General features: G+C 45.7%; 1 protein-coding gene across 2 annotated transcripts; it reads left to right on the forward strand.

Annotated features, from left to right (window-relative positions):
• Window positions 1-813: 813 nt before the first annotated feature.
• On the forward strand, window positions 814-18,652 carry prdm1a (PR domain containing 1a, with ZNF domain). Of its 2 annotated transcripts, none has more exons than XM_083761021.1 (7): window positions 814-914; window positions 8,048-8,401; window positions 10,745-10,864; window positions 12,160-12,412; window positions 15,636-16,720; window positions 16,908-17,036; window positions 17,266-18,652. In XM_083761021.1, exons 2-7 carry the CDS (start codon window positions 8,069-8,071, stop codon window positions 17,860-17,862), a joined length of 2,517 nt encoding a protein of 838 aa, XP_083617147.1. In that variant the 5' UTR covers window positions 814-914; window positions 8,048-8,068; the 3' UTR covers window positions 17,863-18,652. The 2 variants fall into 2 exon arrangements, with proteins under 2 accessions (XP_083617147.1, XP_083617146.1); XM_083761020.1 differs by lacking the exon at window positions 814-914 and adding an exon at window positions 5,230-5,453.
• The last annotated feature ends 3,950 nt before the right edge of the window (window positions 18,653-22,602 follow it).

Below are 22,602 nucleotides of genomic sequence, written 5' to 3' on the forward strand. Positions count from 1 at the left end.
CCAATATAATGTTTTATGATCTTGTGAACCCACATATTTGCATAGCATAGATATGTCTAACAAGACAAGCCATCAATAGGCTATAAAGTCCATGGAGTTGGTGGCTATTTAATGTAAGCACTTGAAATTAATTTTATTTTTGGCCATAAGCATATAGACTATAGTTAATATTATCTTTGTACTATTTAATATGATTAAATCAGATTTGAAATATTAATATGATGTGGACATATAATAATTTAAAGTTTAGGCCTATAAACAATTTATCTTTATCTCTCACAATTTATATCTAATAAAATAAAAGAGATTTCTTCATTTACAATGTGGTTTTATTTGACTATAGAAAAGTAGGCTAATAGTCTGGCCCTAATCTCGTCTAGCAATCCTGTTTCTATAGCCAACGTTTTCCCTGCATGTTACTTTCGTCAACAAGGAACGCGGTAAACTTCCACTCAGATTAAATCTATGACAAACAATCCGTTCATCACATTTATCAGCAGACTGGGGGTGTCGTTAATTGCACGTAGTAAATCCTAATTACTTGGTTTGGGTGGAGCCCACTGGGCGCAGAGGTGAGGGGGGAGGAGGAGGAGGAGGAGGAGGGTTAAGTAATAAGGCTACTTTGTGTGAATGGAAACCAGAGAGGCAACACTAACACGCTCACCTCCACATATTACAGTTACAGTACACACACACACACACACACACACACACACACATGCAGTAGGCTAGCACACATACAGTAGGCTACACACACTTGGGACCACTGAGAGAACTATTATTACCTGCTCGGGCGGTCGGTCGTGTGCACCTGAGTGAGTGAGTTTGGAAGTTAAGGACCGCTGGGACGCAGACTGACTGTTGGCAAACTTCATTCCCTGTGCCGGGGAGGAGCTGCATGGAAGAGACGACAGGTGAGACGAGCAACGCTGATGAGGGGACCCCGGTGCTGTCCCACAGGCTAATCGTTTATTTACTTTTTTGTTGTTGTCTTTGTTGGTGCATATTTTCTAGCGATTTTGATCACAGTGATCATAGCTGTCACGTCAGTGTCAGCTGTTCGTTTGACTTTGACCGTCCCGTTTGTGGGCTACATTTCCCTTTTGGCTGCTTGGATATATGTTTTTGGAAATTAACTCTTAATATCTAAAGCTTCCTTTCCTCGTTGTTGCAACTATCGAGTCGTTTGCTACCGACAGAGCTGTTGGTTATTCGTTCACTAGGTGAGATAAGGGTTGAATAAATTGCACTTTTACCTCGTTATTCCGCATCGAATTGAAGGTGATATAGTAGTGATGACAGAACAAGAACTCTGTTGTTCTGAGTTAAACGCAACTGTTTTAGTTACTGAGCGTATTGACGTATTTGTCGAACTTAACACAGTCATATCCTGATAGAATCTTTTTTAGTCTTTCTTCAACTTTCCCGTCCCCTGCTATTATTATCTCTTCCAAGTTCCATGGCAAACGTGGCATTGGCATGAACAAACCTCCAGACAGTTTTTGACATCGTCTCCTATATAGTCCTATCCCGTGCGCTGGCAGCCTGGCACAGGCGCGTCCGAGATAGGCTAGAATTATTATGTTCTCTTTTTTCTTATACCTTATTAGGCTATATATTGTTGTTGGTTTTTATTTTATTTTTTCTACAACCTCACTGTGATCTCACATTGTTCTACATCGTTTTTTAATTATATTATTATTTGGATTTCATTTGAACAGCCACATTGTTTGTTGTTTGTTCAGACAGAAGGCCTGCCATTTTGTAATATGTGTGTGTGTGTGTGTGTGTGTGTGTGTGTGTGTATGTGTTGTGTTAAAAGATGCTTCTTGAGTGAGGCAGCTGACCTGGCACAGAGTGGTTGGTTTGTTTACTTTGTTATCACAAAGTGCTGTGCATCATTTTGTGTAAATGCTTGCATGACTCTTTACTCTAGGCTACATTGCATAAAAAGACTAGGTATGAGATTCCTAGAAGAGTGGTGGGCTATGACTAAGCCCTCGTTTCCGTTGTTTACTGGAACATACATAAGCCTTTTTAAGTCTAAACATTTCTAAGGATACCTGAAAGTGCAGAGTGGAAAAAAACATTGTTGACACTTTTAAATATTCTAGGTACCTAGCTAGCCTTCTGAGTCTTCATTTATGTATTTATTTAATTGCACTCTTGTCTTTGTTGTAGGCTTTAATTGTCTATGCATTCAGACTAGTCATGTATATGAGATGTAGGCTTACATGGAAAGAGCATGGTCAAACCTATGTCTATTTCAGGCTCCTCTAACCATACATGGAATAATTAGTATATTAAACTGTGTAGTGTGTACTGAGGAGACTACCATTAACAGTTTCTACAGGGGTTAAAGGGGGGGCTGTCTGGTTTGGCTATTGACTGTCAGTGTGACACACACACACACACACACTGTACCCTTGGCCTTCCGCAGCCATCTGTTTAGGATGGTTTGAGGTGTGTGTGTGTGTGCGCGTGTGCATTGTGTGTGTGTCGCGCACACGTGTGCATTGTGTGCGCACACAGCAGGGGTGGATTGGCAAGATTAGGGGAACTAGCTACTGCCACCCCCCCCCCCCCCCCCCCCTCCCTCTTGAGGGGCTCGACTTGACGCATGCCACACGTCCCCACACGTCCCTACACACACACACACACACACACACACTGAGCCCAAAGAGAGAGGATCATGTCTAACCTCCCCTAATTCTCCCTAATGGCCCCTCCATTCAGGGATTAGTTCTCTGTCTGAGGTTCTCCAACCTCTCTCCCGTTCTGTCTTCATTCTCTTGCACTCATATACGTGCATCGCTGGAAGTCCACACACCCATTTAGAACACATGCACACACAGAGGAAATGGCAGCATTGAATGAACATATTTGGAACTGTGTATGTGGTAAGGGTGTAATTCAAACAAACAGATTCTTACATAGTGCTTTTATTATTATAGTCTCAGGGGATAGTGTCTGCCCTGACAGAAGACCATTTTAATTTAGTTAGGTCATCACTAGCTGTGTACCTGGATCAGATGAGGAATATAGAAATTGAATTTTTTCTGGAAACAATTTCTTCCATGTTTCTGAAAGAACAATTGCCTACAATTATTAACTAAAACTTAATTTATAAAAAAACCTTTAAATCGTTCAAAAATCAATAAAGTTGCTGGAGTTTGATTATAGTAACAGCATTTCCACCACCTGGCAGCTATAATAACCCCACCGCCCAAAAGAGGGAAAAAATAAAAGGAATTTGACATCAGTGTTAATCCCACCTGCAACCCCCCCCCCCCAACTCCCACCACCCAGGCAAATCCCATTTGTTCTCTCTCTGTCCTCTCACCATTCTCTCTGTAGATCGGCACAAATTTTCTTTTTTCGTGTGTGTGTGTGTGTGCACTCTCTCCCTCTTGATAGAGGCCCCCTGTAAAACTAACAGGGGACGCAGGAGGTCTCCTTACGCTTTTTTGTCTCTCCTTCCCTCTCCTCCTCTCCTCCAGGCATGCATGCAAGCAGCCCACAGTAAATCCTCCAGGCTGTCGCATAAACAAAAGAGAGGTATTTGAATTTGACTTCAGAGCTAGGGAGGAGAGCCACCCCCCTGAGAGAGAGAGAGAGAGAGACTCTTTCTTTTTTAGTTGAGTGACGTGGTCTGAGGGGATGGTGTGCCTTTGCATGGTTTTGTGTGTGTGTGTGTGTGTGTGTGTGTGTGTGTGTGTGTGTGTGTGTGTGTGTGTGTGTTTGCGTGCATATCAAGGCCCCAGAGTGCTGCCAGCCAGCCAGTGGGTATAGTGAAGGACCACATGTGACTGTCAAAACAGGGGACATGTCGTTCTCTTCTCTGCTTGTTTGTCAGAGGGAGGAACTGGTCGCTTGCGAGGCATGAACATGTCCGACAGCTGGGGGACACATCTGCTGCATGTGTGTGTGAGTGCACGCTCGCAACTGCATCTTGCCTTTGCGTTTGTGTGTGTGTGTGTGTGTGTCGGGGTCGTCCGCTGGCAGGAAGGAGTAGGCAGCGAGTGATGTGGTCAGACCCCCTGTCACCAGAGACGGAGAGAAAAAGGCAGACAGAGGGAGAGAGAGACGGAGGCGGGGGAGCTGGGGAGGAGGGAGAGATTGAAGACCCCACTCCTCTTGTCTTTCTTTTCTTCCTCGAGTCTCCCCTTCGCTTGTTTTCTTTTCCTGATTATCGTTCTCTCCATTAGCCCCACACACACGCCCGCCGCCCAGGATAATAATACAAAAAAAAGTTGAATAAAGAGAGAAAGGAATAAAAAGAATACAGGAAAATAGAGTGTGAATTGAAAGGGGAGGGGGTATACATTCAGTATAATTATGAATCCTCTGTCCACTGGCACTAATCTATTATGTTAAGAATACCTATAAAATGAATGCAGAAAAGAAGGGGGTTGGAGTCCGAAAAAGACAGGGTGTGCAGTGGAGGGGGGTGAAAATTAGTTGGGGATTTCCATGTAATTCTGAGTGGGCTTTGGATAGGATCAGATACCGAGGTTTGGATAGACCACAGACATTGGGGAGCGGGGGGGGGGGGGGGGGGAGAGGAGGAGGAGACAGAAGAAACAAACGGGTGGAATAGAGGATACAGATGGAAGATAAAGAGTGCAGTCAGTGAAAATGACTGGTCCCTCTATCCAAGAGATAGAATAGACCAAGAGAGAGCTATAACGAGGGAACAGTACGGTCGCCCCCTACAGGTGCTGTTCAGAGTGCGCGCGTGTGTGTGTGTGTGTGTGTGACTGTGTGTGTGTGTGTGTGTGTGTGTGAGAGAGAGAGAGAGAGAGATATGCATGCACCTCACCACTTTTAAATGGATTAGTAAAAAAATATATAGGCCTATTTTGATTTCTGGCATTGGGCTTGCCTTCATTAATTTGAGACATGCTCCGTGTGTGACTGACTGTGTGTGTGTGTGTGTGTGTGTGTGTGTGTGTGTGTGTGTGTGTGTGTGTGTGTGTGTGTGTGTGTGTGTGTGTGTACGCGCGCGCGCGCGCGCGCGTCGTGCACATTGCCCGGAGTGAGAGCTCATACCTCAGGTGAAAGCGCTTGCCATTTCCTTACTGGAGGGGGAAAAAATAGCGACAGCAACAGATATCCCCATAGTGGGAGGAGGGACCACTACGGGGTGGGCGGGGAGAGGGGAGTGGCCTCCAAGATGGTGAGGAGGTCCGGCACCGAGGCTGGCACTCAGTCTAACACAAGGCACTCAGTAGAACACACGGACCCACGCAGCTCCCCGACTCACACGCACACACGCAGACTGGAGTATAGCGCTTGGAGCTGAGGAGGGAGAGGGTCAACTGCACCTGTCCCGCACGCACGTAGCCTTCACTCTCACACACGGTCGATCACACTCTGTCGCAGACATACACAGACGAGGGCCAGGGAACTCTTCAGTCGGCCCTATGTGTGGCTGGGACCAAAGTTACTCGGTGAGTGAGTGCGCTGTGCGATGCTGTTGCTGTGTGGGAGTTTTACTGAGAATTCGGGAAAAAAAGGGTTTGGAAATTAGAGGAAACTTGATTGATGAAAATTGATGGCTGTTCTGTGTGGTGTTTTTGTCATCAAAAAGGGAATGAATGTGTTGTGTATATAGCCTACCATATATACCTTTTTTGTCAGGAATGGTTGGATTGATTTTTTTTCTTTCAGATTTTTATGATTAGGTTATATGGCATGAGAATGTATTTCTGGCTTTAAATGAATACTTTTGTTTTTTACTGCTACTGTCTTTTGGAATAGCATCTAATGAAAGATGAATAGATTAGATTTTCCCCTCTGTTTGAGTGAAAAGAAAAAATTAAAGAAAATACTGATTTTGTATGTTACATTTCCAGAGATTATTGAATGCGTTAATAATGGTTTTAACTTTCAGTTTGACAATGACTGGAATTTCAAATTACTGTTACACAATCATCATCATTATTTTATTTTAATGTATACATTCAGTTGAAGTAATGTTCTGTCTTTATTAAATTGAACTTTAATTGAACTGAAGTATAAACTATGCTTCTTTGGCTTCTTAGTTTCACTATTAGTTTTACATCTCGCAGCTGTTATGCAAAGAGATTACAGCACCGAGAACTGTAGAAAAAGACTGTAAAATTGAAATAGAATCTCCATAGCACATTTAGCACATTGAGTATTTAACACATTATGTGTTAAATACTTAATGTGTTACATTTTAATTGAAAATGTCGCTCAGCTTGTCGTTCTGCTTGTCTTAACACAAAATGGAACAACTATCGGATCAGAACGGGTATTATTAAATAAGAAAATGATAGTTTAAAATGTCAGTACAAAAGGAAACGTGTTGCTGATCTGGGTAATTTTTCTTTTGCAATAATCTTACAGAGAAAAGTAATTTTAGCATTCCTCATAGTTTAGTTATTCATAAACGCTGAGAGTTGATTCAGAATTGAGCTTGTTAATTTGTGATGAATTAGATATAATTTCCTGATCCTACATGTCGACCTCGAGGTGGAAGGTGGCCCGTGAAAGGGGATCTAAAGTTCTAAACAGCATCATTAAAAAAATCGTATTGAAACAATATATTTATGCAATCATGTGAACAGCACAAAAAAACAAAACGGAAGCAATTTCAAAGAAATCATAAATTGTTGGTATAATTTTATGATCGATTTTTATACTCCGCTTTGCCATGGGACTCTTGATTTGAATTGCACTTGGATTAAGCCAGAGTTATACTTCCCGGTAGTTGCACGCGGGTTTCGCAGACGGAAAATAGCAGCTGTACAAGGCAGCGCACAAGACGTTGCAGCACATATAAGCATAAATGACCTTTTCGTTTTCTGTGGCCTTCTGTGATCGCCGCTTTTATGTTCTATAACAGAACGTGGTCACCTAAGATCTATGGCCACTGGTTTCCGCTGTCTGCGTGGGACACAGCGCAAGATGTTTGTCCCTGTGTGTGTGTGTGTGTGTGTGTGTATATATATTTCTGTGTGTGTGTGTGTGTGTGTGTGTGGGATGGTCTTGGGTGGGATCGCGTTTGAAGTTTTGTTTGTGCTGCTGTGGCCCCCCAAATGGAAAAGTTTTGGCGCTCCCTTCCCCACTCGTCCCACACACAGACACACACACACACAGACACACACACACACACACACACACACACATGCATACAGGCGCACACACACACACAGTTGGGATGATTTGCCGGTTCCGCTGCACTGCCACTCTGCTTCCAATTTTAGATCCTCAGACACAGACGGCACTTCCTTCCTCTGTCTTCCCTTCTGTTTTCCACCCCAGGGACAGAGAGAGAGAGACAGAGACAGAGAGAGAGAAATAAGCAGAGCGAGATGACAGAAAATTCGACACAATAGGAGAAGGAGAGATAAAGGAAGGGATTGGATGAGAGAACAGATCTATCTTTACAAAAACATTAGATGCAAGAGAAGTGATCTGAGACAAACATTGAGTGAGATGTTTGAATACGAAAACCAGACAGGGAAAGCATGTACGTCTTTGCAAAATGAGCGTGGAAGAGAGAGAGCGAAGACGACAGAAGCGCAGGGGGGGTTGGACAGTAGAGACGAAAGTTTTCTCCCAGAAATAAACATTTCCCATTTGGATTGTCCCAATCTCATTTCCCTAATTTAAAGCCCTTCACTCTAAATGGGATGATGAGGCAAATGATTTCCTGTGATTTCTGGGTTTTGTCTGTAAGTGGTCCCAGTGGAGTTGGTGACTTTGTGTGTGCGTGTGTGTGTGCTTGTTGCTCCGGGAGGGGGCAGAGAGAGAGAGAGCGAGTGAGGCCTTGATAAGCGGTCTAGTTCCCACACTGGCAGTGGAGACAGTGGACTTAGTCATCTACACGCTCACATCCACTCACCACTCCATTGAGTCACAGAGGAGAAACAATCATTCCCCTTTCTCTTCTCCTGTCTCTATTATCTTATCTCCTTTTGTCACATTTTGTCCCCATCACATATTTTTTCACTTTTTATTTTTGTTCTTTCATTTATCAATTTGCTTTTCCTAATCCTCTCGCTCTCTCCTTTAGGCGACCTCTCATAGCTCGGCCATGTTGACTAGTGAGGGGGCCCACACCGTACAGCACGACAACCACAAGATGGACATGGAAATCGACGCACACCAGGGAGCCAAAATGGCTGACTCCGACATGTGTGCGGAGGAGGCCAGCTCCCGGGCCGGAGCCAGAACAACCACCGCCAGTGATGTGGACATGGAGGAGGCGGATATGACAAGGTGGACGGAGGCAGAGTTTGAGGAGAAGTGCACCTACATCGTCAAGGATACGCCCAGGGAGGCGGGGCAAGACGGCGAGGGGCTGACGCGAGCTGAGACGTCCCTACCTCGCAATCTGGCGTTCAAACACCCAGCTGATTCTAAAGAGGTGAGGGACACGTGTGTGCACACACACACACACACACACGAAAGCAGACATTTTAATCTAAACAGGCACCCTGACAGCTGTGCACAAATGCAGACATACTCGCATAGATACCCTCCACTCACACTTAATCACACACACCTACACTCACACTACAGTACAAGCCCATCAGTAAATGCTGCCAACGTCAGACAATATGCCTTCTAACAACACACACACATGACTCAAGTTTGGGTCATAATAGTGAAGCTGGAGAAGAGGTAGCCAGGGGGGATTGTGGTGAGGAGAGTGTCTAGTTGTAAAAGCTACACAGACAGACACACACACACACACACACACAGACACACAAATCAGAGTGCCGACTCACTGTGTGTCTCCAGGGGAATTCACAAAAACATACAGTGCACACACTAACTATTCACTAATTGAGGTGTGATGCGTGTTGATACGCCTTCCTCCATTCATAGGTGGGCTCTCACCCATCCATGAAGTCTCATTTATCATCCAGACTGTTGACAACCTCTTTGATCCTACGTGTGCGAGTGTGTGTGTGTGTGTGTGTGTGTGTGTGTGTGTGTCTATTTAAACTAAACCCAAAATAAAAAATCCCCTTGCCATCATTACATTAAATGTAAAGGAAATATCCTCCCCCTTGCTAGAGGGTGTAGTAGAGCACTCCCAGTCAACAAGCCTGAACCCTGAACCTCTGAACCCACAGTCACCTTGTTAACTGTTCTGAGTTCAGAACTTCATGACATCAACGTATTGGTACCATAGCAGGGGAAATGTTAAAGGTATCAATAGTGAACTGGGGTTAAATAGGGTTGAGTTGAATTGTGTTAACAGTGAGATATAGAACAGTGCTGTGGAAGAAAGCTGTGTGCAGGACTCGTACAGGTTGAAAGGTCATGCATTTGTACATTTTAACTCCCATAATGTTTTTTGTAAACTGATTAAAACCATGTCTTGGCCTGATTTAATAGATTTTCTCATCATTGGCTGCTTGTGTTCCTTATCAACAGGAAACGTGTGTGTGTGTGTGTGTGTGTGTGTGTGTGTGTGTGTGTGTGTGTGTGTGTGTATTTATGAGCTGATATGGTATCAGGCTATATTTATCTCTCTTGAGCGTAGCGATGGAGCTGCAACAGAGAAAGAACTAAGAAATAGTAAGTGGTAGGACGTATTGAGGAAAGGTGAAGAAAGGAAAGGATGTTCTTTATCTCTTGGCCCTGATCAAAGCTCACTCATTGACTTGGCTCATTTAGAGAGCTCACTGTTTAAAGAGCCTGTTAATGAGTCAAAACCCCTCTCTAAACAGCCCTCATCATTCAGACATGGCCCATTCCTTCCCATCGGCTGAAAATGGGGAAGGGGATTTCCTAAGTCTTTTGTGTGTGTGTGTGTGTGTGGGGGGGGGGGGGGGCTGCGTGACTTATGAATGAAGGGGAATATAGAAATGTGTGTGTGCACATGCACGCATTTCACAGTACATCCAGCTCTCCCGAGTTTCGACTACAATCAGGGGTTTGAGCCTGACGTCTAGTCATTGTAATCCCTCGCGTTCTTTTCCTCCTTTCATTCTCCTCTCTCATCCTCCTGCTCTTCCTCCCCCATTACCCCTTTAATCTCAATTGTGTCGGAAGAAGAAGAAGAACGATGCAACAAAAGGTTTTTTCTTTCTTTTAATGTGAGAAGTGGATATTCCCTCTGAGGGTGAGCGGTGGTCTGAGGTAGCAGAGGTTGGGTTTGATGTGGTGGGGTGTGGTTGGTAGGTGTAGGTGAGATGAAGAGAGAGAGTGTGTGTGTGGGATGGCTGCTGTGGTTAAGCTGCAATGCAACTAGAGAGAGGTGTGTGTGTGTGTGTGTGTGTGTGGTGGAAGCTTGAAATTTGGCAGCAGAGTACAGTATAAATGAGGCTTTAGGATTGTCTGGAGATTGTCCCGTTTCTGTACAGGTTACTGGGCGGAAACACACACACACATATATATATATACACACACACACACACACTGCAAGCCGTTGCATACGTGCTACACGTCATGCACAGTATTGTTTGGATCCTGTTGATGACCGGAGCATGTAAAGGCAGGATGTTACTGCATATCTCTCACACACACACACACACACACACACACACACACACACACACACACACACACACACACACGCACAAGCCACCTCCTGTGGCTTTCCATTCAGACACATATTGATTAGTGGTTTATTAAACAAGAGAAATTAATTGGTTCATTGCTGTGACATACAATTAAATTGTCACCGTTTTAACACATTATGACCTTTTCTAACCCTTGTGCTCTCTCTCTCTCATTCATTCATTGTGTATTCTAGGTGATTGGGGTGTGCAGCACAGAATACATCCCCAAAGGGACACGCTTTGGCCCCCTAGTGGGCGAGATCTACACAGCAGACAGCGTTCCCAAGGATGCCAACCGCAAGTACTTCTGGCGGGTAAGCTAGCATACATCTCCCCCCCCCCCCCATACACACCCCATGAAATAAACCTCTGAGAGACATTTCCTGCTCCACTGACTGAGTTTAGAAGTTTGTTGCGTCACAGGAAGGGGTCTCTCTCCGGTTTCTGAGGAAGTGTGTGTGTCTGGGGGGAGTGGTGGTGAAGTGCTGTTTTATAGTGTGTCTGCCTTCGATGGAAGTCAATGATGCCGGGGCGAGGGGCTTTCTCTCACACTTTCACATGCAACGAGGCTGTGTCTGTGCGGTCGGAATCACATCAGCCGAGCATATTTTTGTTTACATTCAAGCGACCTATACACATACATGGCCAGGTGTGTGTGTGTGGGTGTGTGTGTTCTCATTGTGCAAATTACTGGCAGTCAAGTATGTTGCTTTCCTATATCCTGCGTTCCATGACTGCGGTTCTGTGGTTTTTATGTATCAGTAATAGTGGTGCAGAAAGCCTAGTCAGAACTAGTGGAACGAGACAAAAGAAAACAAGAGAAATAGATGGGATGTGATGTCACATTGACACAATATACAGTTATACACAGGAACAAACAACACGTCATGCTGTGCTTCCTGTAATCCACGCACACACACACACACACACACACACACACACACAGTGAGGCATTAAGTTAATAATCCTGTCTGAGGAGTGCTGCAAAGAAAGTGTAGGTAAGCCACGCACACTTTTAACACTGCAAAGTCTGGAGTCAACCTTGACTGTTAAATCAGCGCTCCAGATTTTTCAGTGTAGTGAAGCATCACTGAGTAGATCGTGAGAATTTGAGACAGAGGCAGCGAGTGAAAGGCCAAGAGAGGGGGAGGCAAGATTGAAGATGAGTGCTGGTGGTGGTGGTGACCTGGCGTAGGCGCGGCCTTTTCAGATGCGTATAAAACCGCTTTAGGATGGAGCCAACAAGACGGCTTTGGTGAGGACAAGAAAATGTAGAACAGTACAGGGAGAAATGTGGAGGATGGAGTGACGGGGCTGCAGGATAGGATGTAGGCGGAAAAGAATGTACTGTAGATGAGGAAAGTTGTGGAGCTGATGTTATTGGTTACATTCTTTGCTTGTGTCGCCAGAATTAAGTCTTTCCATGCTTGTAGTTGGCCAGTTAAAACGACTAGTTAATGCGTATTATAAAAAGTTTAATGGGACAGAATTTAAATCTTAAATATTGGCACCAGAAAACATATTCTCACCAGAGGCTAACCGTTTCATCTCCTTCTCTCCAACCCTCTCCTTCCCCTCTTTCTATACCTTTCATTTCCTCTATCCTCAGGTCTATGCAGAGGGCGAGTTCCACCATTTTGTGGACGGTCTGGACGAGGGCCGGTCCAACTGGATGCGTTACGTCAACCCAGCGCACTCGGCAGGCGAGCAGAACCTAGCGGCCTGCCAGAACGGCATGGAGATCTACTTTTACACGGTGCGACCCATACCAGCTGGGGCAGAGCTGCTGGTCTGGTACTGTCCCCAATTTGCCCGACGTCTGCACTACCCCCCCTCCGGAGAGCTCATGATGCAGAAACTCAGTAAGTTTGCACTTGTGTGTTTTTATTTTGTCATGTTGTTCCCTCCAAACGACTCAGCCGTTTTCCTAATATAAACAAGATTGTACAGTCTGCGGCTCAGTCTGCAGCAACAGCACAGTCTTTAACTGTTATCTGAGTATTACGAACACAGACACGTCTTCAAGTTTCTGCCTTGATTGCATTTCTGCTGCTTTTGGGTAGAATCTAGTCGCAGGTGACAGAAATGTGGAAGAAATGGAGAGTAAACTGGCTTAACGGGATAGGTGGACATGAGCCAGACGCAAGTCCGTGTTTTATGAGCCTTGGCTCTGCTGAGTCAAAGACTGGCCCACATTGTAGATTTTTACAGGGTGATATAAAGTGATACAGCATAGTTTGATCTGGCATTTTTATTGGGTGATAAAAGATTGTCTCTGAAATAACTTTTGTTACTATTCATGGTTATGTAACTGCATTAGCCAATGGCAATTTAGGTATGGTTAGAATGTGTGTGTGTTGCGTGCGCGACCCACGTATGTGTCTTGAGTATCTCCTGTCGCGGCTCTTAAATCCTAATAGTGTTTTTGAGTGTAGCTATGTCTCCTTCCTCTCTGAACATTAGCCTGTCATTATCTCCAACACACATACACATGCACAGAGAGAGAGTACACAACCTTTCATCTCTGTCAGTGCCATCGTTCTGCGCGTGTGGTTGTGTGTGTGTGTGTGTGCATGTGTGTGTGCATGCCAGACCTGCCAGTGACAGTGTAATTACACAGAGAAGGGGATATGGCGCTAATGCCACAGTCTTACACACTTAAAGACCCGCTTTCAACATGAAAGTGCACCCAACATGCACGCGCACACTCAACTATGTTGCTCAACCGCAATAAAAGGACCAGAGGCTGTGTGTGTGTGTGTGTGTGTGTGTGTGTGTGTCTCTACTTACTAATATATGTGAATCTATTTTTAGTGTAATTTACGTCATCAAATAAAAAACTAGTTCAGTCAGATAATCAGTTCTAGAATTTCCACCTCGTTTGCCACCTACACTAAATGCACAAGGGTCATTCGCTTACATTTATACACGCCGTTACAAAATGAATGGCTTATGTAGTGCATTTTCAGTTACTAAGCATTCAGAGAGACAGACAGATGGAGTCAAAGAAAGAGAAAGCAATAGATGGTTTTACAAAGGAGGAGAGCTTCCAGGTGTGACAGCAGTGTAATAGCAGTAGTCAGGTGAGGGAGGTACCTGGGGACCCAGCCTGGGTGACTCCAGTGCCCAGGGAAATGCGCATGCCTTGAGGCAAAGAGGCAGGGGGTCTACATCCCCCCCCCCCCCCCCCCCGCTCCTTTAATTACATCCCCCTGTCATTTAGCCCTACAGGCTCCCTTTGACCTGCCACTGACCTGCTGCTGAGCTATACCTGTAGGATCTGTCTATTTTCAACTTTTAGCTGTTTTTAGTTATTTATTTATTTTGTACCAACGTCCTGTTTCCATTTCTTGGGAGTTGTCACTATTTAAGTTTTTGATTAACCAATGACCATAATTAAACCAGACATGCAAGTGTGCATTTTACATGCATGTACAGTAAGTACATCGAGCCAGACTTTAGAGGGAAATGAGTGAATATGTGCTGCTGCTCTCCCACTTTCTGCCTGCCTTTATCTCTTGAACTCTCAAGTGTCAGAATATCAGAGCACCTGTCAGCCATCGCTGGACTGTGTGTGTGCATGTTCAAAGGCAGCTCAGCCAGCGGCAGCGCGTTGCATGTGAAACATTCTGTCTCATTCAAACACACACACTCACGGCATGCCATCACATTCACACTCCTCATCTGAAACATATGCTACCGTGTGTGTGTGGCGCTGATGGCCACCTGGTCACTCGCCCCAAATTTATTTGCCACTTTAAAGAACAGAGCGAGGAAGAGAGGGAGGGAAGGAGGGAGGCAGCCCCCTCCGTTGACTACTTGAACTTCCTGGCAGAGGGGCCGCGTTGACAGATTGATATCTCCAAGATGGCCGCTCTGTTTGTTTTCTGGAAGAGAGGGGGATGAATTAAGAGAAGAAAGGAGGAGAGGAAGGGTGGGAGTGGTTCTGGTGAAGGAGAGGAGGGGGAAACTGATAACCTTTATGTTTACACATCGCCGTTATACCACTGACGCAAGGGTCACTGTGTGTGTGTGTGTGTGTGTGTAGTCTGCACACATCAAGCCAAATGTCACCAGAGGGCTAGTACTACTCGGGATTAGTCTCACCCAAAAAACCTTTAAGTGAGTGAGTGACACCATCATGCGACAAAGTATGAATTCTGCTTTAGACGGACAGACAATGTCTCCACTGCACACACACACACACACACACACACACACAGTGAATCAGAAACATTGTAAATATACACACAGTAATATCCTTTGATGGAAGACAACACTTTACTGTGCTACTCGCTGACACAATTAGTGTGTGCGTAGTGGTGACCCCCCCAACCACCACCTGAAAGAGTGATTAAAGGTGTGTGTGTGTGTGTGTGTGTGTGCGTGTGCGTGTGCGTGCGTGCGTGCGTGTGTGAGAGAGATCCTCCAAAAAGTCAACACATCAGACACAGCCCTTTGTCTGTAGGCGCCTCTGTGTGTGCACTCTGTCATGAGTGTGTGTGTGTGTGTGAGAGAGAGAGTGGAGGGCAGGTTGAGGCCAAACCTTTTCAGGGGATATCTTTTAGCAGGAAACCTTCAATCAGTACTGTCTACCCCCCATTTTGATTTTTATCTTGCCTTTATCCGCACTACCCTACACACACACACACACACACACACACACACACACACACACACACACACACACACACACACACTGCCCAAAGGCAGTTGTCACGCCTCACTTCCTGTCTTTGCCCCCGCCCCCACGGCCATTCGTCAAACCTGTCACCTTAATTGGACCACTGGATTACTTCTGGTGTTCCTTAACCCAACACACACAACACAGTGACCTAGTGTGCATACATGTGCTGAGGACTGGACTCTTTAGTGCATGTTCTGATGACTGGTGTCCTTAGCAGCGATGTGATCAGGCAGTCATGGCTCCTATTAGGAAACAAATGGGAAAATACTGTGACATACAAAAGCACCAAGATTCAATCACTGAGTTGATCTCTTTAAACACAGCATAACATTATTTCTCAGTTTGATATACTTTGGCACACACTAACCCTCTTGCTCTCTCTTTCTCTCTCTCTCCAGAGGAGTCTCTCCTGGATGCCAAGCAGCAAGCAAGTGAGGAGCATCTAAGCGGCAGCACCAGCCCTTCTCCCATCACCCCCACTCTCACAAGCACCCCAGCCAAGAGGGAGCACAGTGTCCTTTCCATCCTCCGAGGCACCAACAGCACCTCCTCCACCAAGAGGGAGCCAAGCCGCCCGCTTCCGACCCGCCCGCACTGTCCAGACAGCCCGGACCGTCCCCTGTACCCACGCGCCATCTATCCAGCTCTTCGGCCACACCCACACATCCCAGAAGACTTCCTCAGCATCAAAGGCCAGTTCAGTTATCCAGCAACGCGTTCTGGCAACCAGTCATCGGCTACACCCAGCCCGTCAGCCAGGAGTAGCCCTGAGAGCAGTCCTCAGGGAAGTCCCTCAGGCGCTGCCCCCTCTCCGGCCCCCTTCTACCCCCGAGGTCTGGGGTCCTACCCTGGTTACTCCCCACCAGCAGCCCCCCTCTCCTCGCCCTTCTATCCTCCTGGAGCCCCCTACTCACGCTACCTCTTACCTCACCACTACCCACTGCCAGGGGGTGGTGTGCCCACTGTCGGGGGTATCTTCCCACGGATGTACCCACTGTACAGCAGCCTCCTGCCACATCACATGCCCCTGCTGCCCTCCGATGCCACAGGGAGGCGGTTCTTAATGCCCGACCACACCCACCCTTCCTCTGTCTCTGCCCACAGGGATTTCCTTCTCCCCGCCCCCAACAGTGCCTTCTCTGCCACTGCCCTGAAAGACAAGGCGGGGCCTCACCATCCGTACCCCGGGGCTCACCCCCATGGAGTCCCTCACGGTCACCCCCATGCCCCTTCCAGTGGCTCCCCAACAGCGGGCACCGCTCCCCCCAGCGAGCGGGTACCCACCAAGCCTACCTCAGCCCTGCTGGGCAGCGCCACTGGGCAGCACGCCGAGGAGGAGGCCATGAACCTCAGCAAGATGAAGCGCGGCGGGAGCTCAGCAGGCTACAAGACCCTGCCCTACCCACTGAAGAAGCAGAATGGCAAGATCAAGTATGAATGCAACGTGTGCAGCAAGACCTTTGGACAGCTGTCTAACCTCAAGGTGAGCCTCATTGTCACCACAGTATGTTGCATTGCAGTGTGAGCTTGTAGATCTACATTATCAAACATTTTTGAAACTTCATCTGTAGTGACAAGTTAAAAATGGGAACGGCAGGGTTAATAGACCTTCATATTTTCATAGTCAACAATCTAACCCACTATTGTGCTCTCCTCCTTCCTGTGTGCAGGTCCATCTACGGGTCCACAGTGGTGAAAGGCCCTTCAAATGCAGCACGTGCAGCAAGGGCTTCACCCAACTGGCTCACCTTCAAAAACATTACCTGGTGCACACAGGAGAAAAGCCCCATGAATGCCAGGTATGACCAATCCTAATGTAAAGCTCAAGCAGGTGTAATGCTACTGCATAGCTAGCTGTTAGACCTTAAAGTGCAGTTGGCTATACGGCTATAGAAATAAATTACACTACTGCTTAATAGCCTAAAAGCTTTTGGTAATGTAACATGCCGACATAGATGATGCATGTCGATGACATTGACCCTCACTGCTTCAATGCTAATGCATTTTTTCCCCCCTGTTTTGCTTCAGGTGTGTCACAAGCGCTTCAGCAGCACCAGTAATCTGAAGACCCATCTGCGTCTGCACTCGGGAGAAAAGCCCTACCAGTGCAAGCTGTGTCCTGCCAAGTTCACCCAGTTTGTCCATCTCAAGCTGCACAAGCGCCTGCACTCTCGCGAGCGCCCGAACAAGTGCCCCCACTGTCAACGCCACTACATCCACGTGTGTAGCTTGCGTCTCCACCTGAAGGGCTACTGCTTAGCGGCCCACAGCACTGGCAGCCCCAACAACCAGGTCAACCTGGATGAGCTCCACCGCGTCAACGAGGAGATTGAACGCTTCGACATGAGTGAGCATGCAGAGCGCCTGGAGCAGCTGCAGGGCGGCGTGGAGGTCGAGGCCATGTTGGAGAAGCAAGTGCTAGGGATGCTGTGGAGGGAGATGGACCTGAAGGCCTCCCCCTTCCATCCTCACCACAAGGGCGGTGCCACCGAACTCCTGCCTGCGGGTTACGGCGTGTACGATTCTTCGAGCGAGACGTCTGTGATCAAGATGCGTCGCAGCAGCCCCATCCAGCCTTTACCCGCCAACATCACTGTCAAGCAGGAGTCGGAGGAACACGCGTAAGCAACTTTGATCCCCACACAGCTGAAGGACATTATCAGACTGTACTGGCTCAAAGAGAACTAAGTTGCCAGGAGCAACGGGTGTAAATAATTGTCTTCCTGGTTGGCAGCGCCAGGTTGTCGACCTATCAGGGACTTGCGAACTCAGGGCTACAAGAGACACTGTCCCAAGACTACTTAAAGGTTTCAGCGTTTCCTACACTTAGAGACAATCATCCAGCCTGGATTTATCAATGATGTAATTAATATAATGCTATTGTCATTATTGTTATTATTTGGTCTTTATTTTTCAATTTTCTTGATCAATTAATTGTTATATATTCTCCTTAATTTATTATCCTTTTTCTGTCCTCTTCAAAAGCAATAAGAGGAAGGGTTGTTTACAATGATGGGGTAAATTCATTGTAATGAACGGTTGACCGTTTTCTGTTTATACATTTTTCTCTGTGGCCATTTATTTGTAGATGGTTCCTCTCTGCCTGTATCCGTCCTGCGAGACCCAACCTCTGACCTATAGAAACACTTTTCAGGGTTTTCTAATTAACAGGTATAAAGGTAAAAGTTTGAAGAATTATAACTTTGTTTTGCCAAAGGTGGGCACACAAATTTCGAAAGAAGTTTTATTTGATCTTTTGACCCTACCAGACAGCTTCCCTGTGTTCATGTCCTTTCTGAAATCTACTTAATTTAATCAAAAAAGGGCATTTATTTTCTATTTTGTCAACAACAGTTACCTCAGTGTGTATGTTTGTATGTGTGCGTTCAGCATGAGTGTGTGTGTGTGTGTGTGTGTGTGTGTGTGTGTGTGTGTGTGTGTGTCTGCGTGTGTGTTTGTTGCATTCAAAGGGAAAGCTGAAGGTGGGTTTGTATCTATTTATTTTGCTTTTGCTACTTGAAGAAGAAGAAGAAGAAACCAAATGGAAGTGGAGAGAAAGCTCTTCACGTGGTCCAAAGGAGCAGGGGACGTCACGGACGTCTGCTCAACATGTAGCACATAACAGACTAGGGGGTCGGGGAGGCCCCTCCCCTCCCCCGCCTCCATCATCAAGGAAACTTTTTCATAACACTGTTGATACCAAACGGAGAAGATAAAGTGAGCATACTCATAAAGGGATTCATGAGGACACTCCAGGCTAGTAACCAAAGTTCACTTTTCTGTTTTTTTACAAACCAAAAACGAAGCATAAAAAAAAGACTTGAGGATGTCCAAATGTGGAAAAAGACAATATGTGTGTGTATATGATGAAGTGTTCGCTCTATAGCTGTGGTCTTGTTTTGTAGATTATTTTTTTGTTTGTTATTTCTATCAGTAAAATGGCCCCAATCTTATTTGTGGACTGGCACACACCAAAGCACCTCGGCCTTCTGATGCACTGGCCCCCCTCCCTTCCTTATGACTTAAGAGCCGATGCTTGTACCACTCGCACTGTGTACAATACCACTGAATTTGGTTGACAATGGCATTAAGACAACTTAATGTTTCTATGGCAACTGAACCGGAAGCAGTTGTATGTTGATAACCTGATCCCCTTTTCTCTCTGTGTCTCCTCTATTCTCTCTTCCTCTCTGTCCCTTGTTCTCTTATCACTATCAATTACTGATGTATGACCAAAGTGTCCCTCTTTGATCAGAGCTTTAACTCCAGAGGAGAAAACCCTAAAGAACTGTCTCTGTTTACATTCTGGTTTACATAGTTATTTATGTGCAAAAATGTCAAAATGTAAATTATGATATAAATGTTCACCATTCTAATCTGAATCCTTATGGCTGTGTGTGTTTATTTCCTCTATTCCTTCAGTATGTACTGACACCTCGCAAGTTTCACAAACTTCACACTTCATGACCATTGATACGTTATGACTAACATGACTACATCTCAGCATCCAATTGTTCCATTTAACCATGCAGGTTACCATTTTGCCAAAAAACAGAAAACACGGACGTGTGCAAAAACACATTCAGTAGGTTAATCTTTTAGTTGTCTACACATCAGAAAAAGTAAGATGCTTCTCCCTGTTAAATGTATGAAACTTAGTGTAACTATACCCTGGGACACACATTTAGCAAAGAGATTTTGTTTAGCATGAAAAACAAAAGTAGAACTAGACAGTGCCAATCGGCACAGGTCTCCACCAGGGCAGGTCAGGTTGTGGCCTCATGGTGGCGCTATAACAGGCTGTTGAGGAAGATTTGGGCCGGAGGTTCTGTTGGAGGGATGCAGGTACAATGTTTTTCCATGTGTGCATACATAAGTTGTATACAGATCGATGCAGTTATAGCTAAAAACAGGAATTGGCCTGTTATAGCGCCACCGTGAGGCTGATTTTGAGGAAAAAATTGTGGCATGTCGTCCTCGGCCTAGTGAAAATGTGCGTGTATAATTTAACGGAAATTGCACACTGTTTGTGATTTGTGGCCTTTTTTCGAAATGGACGAATCGTGTGAGCTTTGGAAGCCAATCTTAGCCAATCAGGATGGAAGATGGGAAATGGTGCCGCTCCGTGTTGATCACATGACTATGGAGATAGTGTATACCGATTTGCGTGAAATTTGGATAAAATCTGAAGGAGTAATAATAGAAAATATGTTTTACATATGTCGGCCTCCTGGTGGCGCTATAAAGAGCAGATGTGAAAAATTCCAGGCAAAGGTTTTTCCTTGGCCTCTAGGGAGTTGGCATACAAAGTTATCCACAGATCCGTGCAGTTAGAGGTAAAAACACTTTTCGGCCAGTTATAGCGCCACCTTGAGTCTGAGTTGAAATTGTTCATGTGGCATTTCGTCCTCGGCCTAGTGGGAATGTGGGTGCACAATTTCACGGAAATCACGCGATGTGTTCATGATTTGCAGCATTTTGTTTGAAACTGAGCACTCCTGTGAACTTTGGAAGCCAATCTTAACCAATCAGGATGGAGTGTGAGAAATCTGAAAGACCCGTTTCGTTGAATGGCTCTAGAGAGACTGTGTACCAATTTGCGTGATGTTTGGACAAAATCTGTAGGTGTACTGTGCAAAAACTTGTTTTGCACAAAGCGGCCTCCTGGTGGCGCTATAACAGGCCGTTCTGGAAAGTTTGGGGCAGAGGTTCATCGTTGGCATCCAGGGAGTGTGTGTGCAAAATTTGGCATCGACCGGGTTAACGGTGGCCGAGATTAGCTGTTCACGGACACACGGACGGACGGACACACACACGGACGGACGGACACACGGACGGACGGAGTGCAAAACATAACATACTCTCCCCACATGCCTTCGGCCTGGTGGAGACAAAGAGCCCTGGGGAACCCCGGTCAACTATATAGTTCAGTAATTATTGAGAACCACCAAAGTTTGAAAACATATTTTATATTGCAGTGCCAGTGAATATATGGCATGTATGCAGAGAGTAGCAAACATGTCACAGCCAAGATCTACCAAGCTTTGGCCGTTGTCTGGTATTTACTGCAAGCCCTATTTGTCCTATTTGTCCGGCAATGTGTCACTTCCATTTTTACCAACCACAATGCTATCGATTTTCACCCTGTGAAGTGTGTGTGTGTGTGTGTGGTGTTTATGTCTGTGGACTGATTCTTTCAACATGATATAGCATCACAACTCACAACCGTGCAAGATGCAGTTACAAAGTGTGTAGTTGACTTGAGATCACAAAGCAGAGTTCAAAGATGGGTGTGGCTGAGCAAGAGCACCTACATGAGTGCCAGATAGAGAAGGAAATCAGATATCTAAATCAGAAATCTAGCTTATACCATTCACTTCCATTTCTCAACCTGTGTTGATTAAAACAGCGTTTTCAACTATTTGACCAGTACCTTATCAGAAAACATGTTTTGGTGATGATATACTGAGAGTTTGCATGTTTTCTCCCACACCAAAACGTACACATTACGAACGGCCTTGACCAAGGTGGCCTTAGAGCTGGTCCTTGGGAAAATGTTATACATGTAATACTAATTACATTTGATTAAAGCGTTACCTCGTAGATCAGTGGTCTGGGGACCACCAGTGGTCCTTGAAGGGATTCTAGGCGGTCCCCAGCTAAATGATGGAGAATTGGTAACCAAATGGACCCTTATAGATCTTTAACTCTTGAGAGCGTAACCAAATGGACTTTTACGCTCTCAATTGTTAAATTATTGTTAAACATCTATCTGCATTACTTACTAAAGTTACTACACAACACGTCTACACCATTACACATTATTTTTGATCAACGTTTGCCTGTTATGTCTCCTATGGTAGCCTGGCATGGCCAGACTAATATCACTGCGTGGAATATGCAAAATACGATAAGGGTATCGCAACAGGCAGGTACTCGCTCCTGCGCCATCTGTGGGCCAGTGGCATCGCTCTCTCCGTCTCTCCTTCCCTCAAGGCACCGACGGGACTCTGCATGGCAGGGGCGTCCTCCTCCCTGAGCCAAGACTAGGCTTGACCGCATACCTCAAATAGACAGGAGTTGGGTCTGGCATGGCCAGACTAATATCACTGCGTAGATATTAGTCTGGAACTTCGGTGTGGAAGATTTATTTCCAACGTCACAGCAAAAAGTCACTTTGAATAGTTGGCTCTGATTGTTCACCAGAAACCTTGGGGTGAGTGAAATGTAACTCAAACCACCAAACTGAGGAGTGCCAGACCAATCTCCCCAGATTCGTCTGGTTTCCAGGCAACATCAATACAGCATAGAATTGTGGACAAAATCTTATCCAACGATAGTTTTGAGTCAGAGAGGATACATCTC

This window comes from Protomyctophum parallelum (genome assembly GCF_964188405.1).
Source record: "Protomyctophum parallelum genome assembly, chromosome: 3".
NCBI classification, from domain to species: Eukaryota; Metazoa; Chordata; class Actinopteri; order Myctophiformes; family Myctophidae; genus Protomyctophum; species Protomyctophum parallelum.